The sequence below is a fragment of the Dermochelys coriacea genome, chromosome 9 (genome assembly GCF_009764565.3).
Source record: "Dermochelys coriacea isolate rDerCor1 chromosome 9, rDerCor1.pri.v4, whole genome shotgun sequence".
Lineage (NCBI taxonomy): Eukaryota > Metazoa > Chordata > Testudines > Dermochelyidae > Dermochelys > Dermochelys coriacea.
Window position 1 is genome coordinate 33,249,233 of NC_050076.1, and position 9,291 is coordinate 33,258,523.

The 9,291-nt window shown below is 39.2% G+C and overlaps 1 protein-coding gene across 1 annotated transcript in view; it reads right to left on the reverse strand.

Annotated features, from left to right (window-relative positions):
* The window catches only part of GRK7 (G protein-coupled receptor kinase 7), a 32,691-nt gene extending 24,206 nt beyond the window's left edge, over positions 1–8,485 (reverse strand). Inside the window, exons 1-2 of the mRNA XM_038417705.2 lie at positions 6,105–8,485; positions 5,246–5,683 (exon numbers count right to left, since the gene is read on the reverse strand). Of these exons, the coding sequence (XP_038273633.1) occupies positions 5,246–5,683; positions 6,105–6,707 (1,041 nt within the window). The 5' untranslated portion in view covers positions 6,708–8,485. The remainder of the gene's footprint in view (positions 1–5,245; positions 5,684–6,104) is intronic.
* Positions 8,486–9,291: the final 806 nt, after the last annotated feature.

Here is a 9,291-nt window from a genome sequence, read left to right on the forward strand (position 1 = left end):
GATAGGTATAGATACGTGAATAACATAGCTGAAGTCGACATACTTAGATCTGCTTACCACAGTGTTTTCACTATGGTAAGTTGACAGCTGATGCTCCCGAGTCGACTCCACCTGTGCCTTTCACTCCAGCTGAGTACCGGAGTTGACGGGAGAGCGCTCGGCAGTCCATTTATCGCGTCTAGACTAGACACACTAAATCGACCCCCGCTGGATCAATTGCTGCCTGTTGATCCAACAGGTAATGTAGACATGCCCTAATTCTCTGAGGAGTGCTCCAGCAAAAACAAAGAAAACAACACTTGATATTACTGATATTTTTAAGATGCAACACAGAAAAAATGAACAAAAAAAAAAAACTTCCAGCTTTCTCTACTCAAGGTTTTTTTTCCTTAATGTCACCTTTTAGGGTGGCAACAATGGCTGCAATAAGATGGTTTTTATATTTTCACCACAAATATGATCTCTTATTTTTCTGCACTGGCAATATTAGACTACAGCTAAATAACAAACAGATAAAGACAACAACTGCATAAGGGAAAGTTTATAACAAAGATGTCTCACAACCTAATTAAAACATGGTTCCACATTATGGTGTCAATGTTACCAAGCCTCTGTCTAAGGCTGCGTAGCATGGTTTGTAAATGTGATTAAAACGTGGTTAGACTCTTATGTCATAAGATAGAACTGTATTTTACATACCTACAACATAGTTGCTATTGTAATGAAATTTGGGGCCTAAAGGGCAGAGCTACTGTCAGGTGGTGGAGCTATAAGTAAGACTTGGCTCTTTATGAACAGTTCACCTAAATATAATGTTTTACTGCAATCATAATACAAATAATTTTAAATTTAAAGTGCTTTATGTTATGTTATAGCATGCCACTTAAGGAAAAGAAAGGGTTTGAGCTGCCAGTGGTAAGATTCAAGTCTGCAGCTCTTATGCAGCACTTTTCATCAGTAGATATCAAAGCTCTTTACAAATGATTTTAACATCATAAATGGTAATTGTTTAAAAAAACTAATCCTATTTTAGTCATGGGTGTCACTTCAGTTTTTTTCCAAAGAGAGAAGACTTTTATCACCTTTAGAGTTCGTGGATATTGACAACTCCATTAACTTCCTGCATGACAAACTAGTAGTGTCTATGATGAAACTGAGGGTTATAAGCACTTAGCCATTGGTTTCACTTCTGACAACAAACCAATTATTCACCAGCGTGCCAGGAATTCCATTCCATTGTGGTTTACTCAAATGAAAACACTTGAGCAATGGTCAATATCCTACTGATGAAATCCTTTTTGTAAAAAAATAATTCTAATAAACTGATAATGTCACTTATAAAAAAGACCACAAATTATTAATGACCAGAGGGAAAAGTAATTCTGCCTAGCCCAATGGGACCCTGATCTCTAGATGTATCACAGTACAACTATGAAAAATAGTAATAATGAGATAGATACATCTAAATTCTCTCTCTCTTCCTGCCCACTAACAATAATAAGTTTAAAATAATGAAAACATTAAATGCCTGATATAAAACCACAATGAAAAGAAATTCAAAGTTAGGACTTGCAGAAGTTAGGCACACTAGGAGCCTTCCAAAAGTAGTTTAGAAGAGGATAGCTAAATGTGCCTACAAGTGGTGGAAGGTCTCATTGCCTGGTCCTTAATATTATAACTAGGGCTGTCAAGCGATTAAAAAAATTAATCGTGATTAATCACGTGATTAATCACACTGTTAAACAATAATAGAATACCATTTATTTAAATATTTTTGGATGTTTTCTACATTTTCAAATATATAGATTTAAATTACAACACAGAATAAAGTGTACAGTGCTCACTATATTTATTTTTGATTACAAGTATTTGCACTGTAAAAAAAAATAGTATTTTTCAATTCATTTAATACAAGTACTGTAGTGCAATCTCTTTATCATGGAAGTTGAACTTACAAATGTAGAATTATGTACAAAAAAAGCTGTCTTCAAAAATAAAACAATGTAAAATTTTAGAGCCTGCAAGTTCACTCAGTCCTACTTCTTGTTCAGCCAATCGGTCAGACAAACAAATTTGTTTATATTTGCAGGAGATAATGTTGCCCGCTTCTTGTTCACAATGTCACCTGAAAGTGAAAACAGGAATTCTTATGGCACTGTTGTAGCCAGCATCACATTTTATTTACGTGCCAGATGTGCTAAAGTTTCATATGTCCCCTTATTTTTCAACCACCATTCCAGGGGCATGTGTCCATGCTGATGACAGGTTCTGCTCAATGACAATCCAAAGCAGTGCGGATTGATGCACGGTCATTTTCATTATCTGAGTCAGATGCTACCAGCAGAAGGTTGATTTTTTTTTTTTGATGGTTTGGGTTTTACAGTTTCCGCATCGGAGTGTTGCTCGTTTAAGACTTCTGAAAGCATGTTCCACACCTCATCCCTCTCAGATTTAGAAGGCACTTCAAATTCTTAAATCTTGGGTTGAGTGCTGTAGCTATCTGTAGAAATCTCACATTGGTACGAAAGTATTCTTAAAATGAACCCACATGTGCTAGGTCATCATCCAAGACTGCTATAACATGATATATATGGCAGAATGGGGGTAAAACAGAGCAGGAGACATAGAATTTTTCCCCAAGGAGTTCAGTCACAAATTTAATCAATGCATTATTTTTTTAATGAGCATCATCAGCATGGAAGCATGTCCTCTGGAATGGTGGCTGAAGCATGAAGGGGCATATGAATGTTTAGCATATCTGGCACGTAACTACCTTGCAATGCCGGCTACAACAGTACCATGCAAATGCCTGTCCTCACTTTCAGGTGACATTTTAAATAAGAAGAGGGTAGCATTATCTCTTGTAAATGTAAACAAACTTGTTTGTCTGAGCGATTGGCTGAACAAAAGAAGTAGGACTGAGTGGACTTATAGGCTCTGAAGTTTTACATTGTTTTGTTTTTGAATGCAGCTATATAACAAAAAAAAATCTACATTTGTAAGTTGCACTTTAAAAAAAAGATTGCACTACAGTACTTGTATGAGGTGAATTGAAAAATACTATTTCTTTGATCATTTTTACAGTGCAAATATTTGTAATAAAAAATAATATACATTTTGATTTCAATTACAACACAGAATACAATATATATGAAAATGTAGAAACAAATCCAGAATATTTAATAAATTTCAATTGGTATTCTATTGTTTAACTGTGTAATTAAAACGGCGATTAATTTTTTAAATTGCGATTAATTTTTTTCGTTCATCACATGAGTTAACTGCGATTAATCGACAGCCCTAGTTATAACCTATCATTTAAAATGACTTTCCTCAACTTTTTCTTAAATAATCCAGTATGTTTTAATCCAGGGGCAAACAGATTTTTCTGGCCACTATCAAATGTAATGTGATACCTAAAATAAAGCTCATATGCATGTTCTGTTTTCATAGTAAAATACAGTTTATGGATCAAATTAGACCATCACAAATATACACTCACATATAACATGCAAAAATGGAAAGTTTTAGACAACTTCAACTAGTGGAGTTGCTGTCAGTCACCTATAATAAAAACTACATAGATAAATATAAGTTACTTTTCCACACAACAATCTCTTTAAACATAGATTTTAGAGGGACTGAAAGCAAAACAAGCATATATTATGTAATATAAATAGTCCCTCTCTACTCTACAGTTGTTGTAACAAGAACTCCTGACCATTGGGAGCCAGGGTTTTGCATGTTTTTGCTGCTGTGATAGCCAGAACATGACTAGACCTATCATTGCTCTATAGCACAATTTAATAACATTATCTTATGTAGTAAAAACCCCCCAAAATCAAAAAAACACATACATACCAGTCAGGAAACCAATGCTAACAACAAAAATTAATGTTAAGTGCCTACTCTTCAGAAGAACTGATAGTCAGCAACATTCCAATTTAAAAATAAAATCTGTCTTAACTGTCACTGAAATAATACTTTCCTGGTACATATTAAACATTCTAAGACAACTAACACAATGTTAGAGGAAATCAAACATTGTGTTAGAATCTATCTACAAAACAGGTTTTTGGTTTTTTTTTTCCTTGGGCTGAAAACTCAACAATAGACAATTAGAAATATTAATTACAGGAAAAAGAAAGTTGGTCTTCAAAATAAAAATTTCATCTTATCTGTACACAGCAAAGCATTAAAAATGTGTTTATTTCAAGGTTGGGGGGAGGAAGAATGATAAAGGGCCCTTTCCTCTTGACTTCAACCTACTGAGAGTTTGATGTGGAAATTTTAAATTCCCCAAGTACCATGTAAGTACAATGCAAAATAATTATAGGCTCCAGATGTAGCATCTCTAGAAGTAACTTCATAACTGCCCTTACGTCAAATATATAATATACAAGGAACATTCATTCACTCATCATACATGTGTATGTGTTCTGGCCAGCAGGAGACAAATGTGCTACGTTATACAGTACACCTTTCTTGTGAACCACCATGACATTATCACTTTAAACCTGGATCAATTTGTAATCACCACAGGTAGTGCTTAATGTGCTGCACATTCTAATTGAAGCAGCAAAAAATAGCCAACCATTACCCTTCTCTTACAGATACACACACTTTTATTTAAACTCTCACCTAGCTTTCACAGATCTTTAGACTGCAAACTCTATGTACTCTGCAAACTCTGTGTATTTGACACAGTTCACTTATTGTGCAGCACCATGCATACTTAGCACAATGAACCATCAATAATACTATTAAATAAAAAAACAAAAATCCCCTAACAAATTGACAAGGAATGGGATAAATGCCATTCCTCTGAAATAATGGTTGTGATTGGGGGAGGAATCACACCTTTGATTGTCTCTGATTATACTTATGATTCACTCCTGGTTAGACCCTTGATGAGGTAAGGTAGCCCAGGAAAAGTATAGTCCCTTTCAAATAGCTAGTTTGAGTTAAGTGCATATCCCAATTAAAAAACAACAAAAACAACAAAAAAAACCCCCAGACCAGTTTGGTTCTTTTATTTCTGTTAGGAGACAAGTTGTGTTAACTGCACATAGCACCAAAGAGTTAATTAACCAAATCCTCTTACCACCTGTCACTTAGAATGAAATGGCCACATAAGATCTTTAATGAAGAACAAATCCTGAGGAATTAAGGCTTGGTCTCATAATGCATTAGAAATAGAATGGCTTCCCTTCCTCCCTTCCCTGCACCATGAACACGCACTCACCCTCTGGGTGATGGTTTTCCCCTCTTTGACTTGCACTGCCAAGCCCAAATCAGACAATCTGCAGTTGCCATTATCATCCAGGAGAACATTTTCTGGCTTCATGTCCCTATACAGAATTCTGATGGAGTGGAGATGCAGAATCCCGCAGGTGATCTGAGCCGAATAAAAGATGATCCTGTTAATTTCCAAGCCCCTCTCTCCCACGTTGTAGATGTGGTATTTAAGATCCCCTCCATTCATGAGGCTCATAACAAGACACAGGTGGCTCTTGCTCTCATAGGCATATGCCAGGGTGACTATGAAAGGGCTGTTAACTTTCTCCAGAATCTCCTTCTCCAGAAGAGCCATCTTCTCCCCACCTTTCTTCTTCAGCCTCTTCTTATCCAGTTTCTTGCAGGCATACATCTTGCCGGTATTTTTCACCTGGATGGCACAAACCTAGAGGATCAAGATGGAAAGAGAAAGGAAGGGGCTTTATAAATACAGACTGGAGGTGAATTAAGAGCAGAGGTGGATGGGGTCTAATAAAGCAAGATGTACCTTGCCATCCTTTAGGAGGGCACTGCTAGTGATCAGCCTGACAGAGCACTGGATGGTGATATAATGGGAGTAGGGAGCCTGTCTTATCCTTATCCAAAATTCGTGAGGACCTGATTGAGTTTTCAGAAGTTCCCTTTACTGACCAGCATGTGGATGCTTTGGGGCAATAAAGTGGAGAAGGTACATCACACTGGTTTGCCCAAGGAGGAAGTTAGTTTATCAAGGTCTTTGACATCCGCCTAGTCTAGTATAGGATCCTCTTTGCATTGCCCATACCCACCCACTAGACCAGGGAAGGGATGGATGGCAGTCGCCCTACCTCTCCGAAGCCACCTTTGCCCAGCACCCGAAACTCGTAGAAGTATTTCTCATTCACTGGCTGCCTCTCAAAGACTTTCCATTGCAGGAACTTGTCATAGAAGGGGGTTCTCTGGAAGTCCTGGAAGGGTTTCTCCCAGAGGAAGGCCCTGGTCTCCTCCTTGGCCAGCTGCATGATACTCTCATAGTCCTTCTCGGTGGCTGCCTGGCACTTGCTGGCCAAGTCTGAGCTCATGAAAGCTAGATAGCCCTTGGAGCCAGACTTCAGGAAATTGGTGACCAAGCTCTGCATGATGCCACTCTTGGCATTGTCCTCCGCCAGCTCCCAGTTGGACACCTCATCCAGGAAGTCCTTGGCCACCAGGTATTCAGGCATGGTCTCTAAGAAATCCCTGAAGAACCTTTTGCCAATGGGCTGCTGCTCGCAGATGCTCTCATACTCTGCCGGGAAGGCCTGCCTGACTTCTGTGCAATGCTCAGGCTTTGGCAGTGAGAGGCTCTTGCGCCTCCTCTGCATCTCCTTGGTGTCCCCTTCTGTGCTCTTCCTGGCCTGCAGGTATGCTGTGTTGGCAATCAGGTTGTCCAGTCCCCCCATGTCACACATCTTGGCGAGCTCTTGGGGTGGCAAAGCCTGGCTGGGGCAAAGTCACTCACTGGTCCTGGGGATGTCCTGCACCTCTCCCTGCCTGTGTGTGTTTGTGTGGCCTTCAGAGAGACTCTGAGGAGACTAACTACTTTAGCACTAAATACCTCTCAAGGATTTTTGCTAAGTACCTTTAGGTGTATGTACCATTTGTGGAAAGTGACTGGTAAGAGGTTTCTCTTTAAGGAGCTTCGGAGTTGCTATCTATAGCCAGCGGGATGACATCCCAGGAAAACCTTCCCTCTGCCGTCACTGAATAGACACAGCTTGGCTGGTGACCCTCAGCACAGGCCCTTTCCTGCCCCTTAAATGTGCCAGGATTCCCACCCACACCCACTGTCCAGGGCCCCTGGAGTGTGCCAGAATTCCACACCCACCCACTGTTTACTGGCTCCTTATGCTCTGCAAGTGTGCCTGCTACACACACACACACTCCCTCCCTCCCTCCATGGCACTTTGCCCTTTGGGGTAGGGTCAAAATTCCACACACATCCACTGCTCATGGCACCCTGACCCGGGGAGTGGGGTACACAAAATCTTCTTGACTTCTTCCCATTGCATCCTGAGCTTTGGGGTACTGGAAATTACATTAAAACATACATAAAATAAAATAAAAGCTGTTACAAGTTGTAAAAGCCATTCAAAAGTCAAAGCCATCCCTGAAACATAAGTCAGAAGAGAGGAACAGCAGAAAAAGTGCAGGGGATGTTTGGAGTTGTTTAATAATCACTCAGTTCTGATCACTGAGCACTATCACATCCTTCAACTCACAGCACAAGAAATGCCAATGCTTGTGAGCTGCACATATACGGTTCACAAACTTCACTGCTGTCATATGCTGCTCCCTCTAAAGGAACAGAAATTGGATTAGATGAAGAACAGGCTAAAAACTGCTGCTGTTCTAAAAATAACAATCCGTGTGTACAACCAGAACACCACAGAAGCCTGGTCTCCTTCACATATAGCAAAGTGGAAAAATCTGAACTTGTTTAAGAGACAAATGATTCTCCATTACACTCCTAAAAATATCCTCCTCGCCCCAGCCCCCAAACAAACAAACCATCCCCTACCGTACATTGCAAACTACTGTCCAAACTTTCTGAATCCTGAAAATGTCACTTAAGACAAGAGAGTCCTGAAAACAGATTCCAAGATTGTCTACTTACTTTAGCTCTTGGTAATTCAAGGAGACTGGAAATATATTATGAATTTAGCTGACTGGGAATATCATTTGTGAAAAAATATTCTGTTTCCCAATGACTATTTAAAAACAATGGAATATAAAAAAAATTTATTGCCTGTACATACTTTGATCATTTTGATCACTATTCTATTAGTCATTATGCATTGTTATTTAAGGTAAAGATTAAATTACTAAAAACTAAGTTTCTAGCAACAGCGAAACAATTCCTCTTCAACAGAAGAGAGATGTCGGTAGTCCTTATTGCCTCCATTGTTCTATACATACTACTTACTTATCTGAAAACAGCAATTTTAATCAAAATGGACAAAAATTGCCAATAGAAGAAATTTTTGTAACTATCATCTCTAAAGGCATTGTATTTTCTTATTGTGTATTGGTTTGCCATTCTCAGATGTTTTATATATTATGTTCTTTAATGGTACAACATGATTTAAAAAAAAGTAAATGCAAATTAATCTTACCAGCACTTTGCTGATAGGCAATAGAGAGCAAATTGCTTCCTGTATCTTATATCTCTTAAAGCAGTGGTTCCCAAAGTAGGGGCGTCGCTTGTTCAGGGAAAGCCCCTGGCAGGCCGGGCCAGTTTGTTTACCTGCCGCATCTGCAGGTTCAGCTGATCGCAGCTCCCAGTGGCCATGGTTCGCCGCCAGGCCAATGGGAGCTGCGGGAAGTGGCGTAGGCCGAGGGACATTCTGGTTGCCGCTTCCCACAGCCCCCATTGGCCTGGAGTGGCGAACCATGGCAACTGGGAACTGCGATCAGCCGAACCTGCGGAAGCGGCAGGTAAACAAACCGGCCTGGCCCACCAGGAGCTTTCCCTGAACAAGTGGCGCCCCTAGTTTGGGAACCACTGTCTTAAAGAAAACTGCTCAAATGCTCACTTGTTATTCATAAATCAACTGTAAAGATAAAGTTCATTCTCATTTGCTACCAATGTAATTTATAAAGTAGTTGAACAATGAAAAATAGTCCAGGAGGATTTCAAGAGAATAACAAACATCCTCCTAAGCCAAAAGAAGCTTTTTCCTGAAAATCCCGTTTTTACTCATTTTATTAAAAACAGGTTTAAACCTTGAAATTACAGGTGTTTGTCTGATATTTTCTTCTGAAATAAGGACTGTTTGGAAGGATGTTTCAGAATGGTTAATGGAATGTGATGCCACTTAAGGATTTTTCTCAGAATCTTGCCAAAAGCAAGTTTGATTTTTTTCAAATTTGCAGGAAAATCAGAGGTTTCTTAGAAGTTTTATATCCTTTGTTTCCCCTCTTCCTTTAATTGCTCAGCAAAGCAACAAAAAAACAATATAAAACCCCACAAGCAGTACATTATAATTCCTCCAT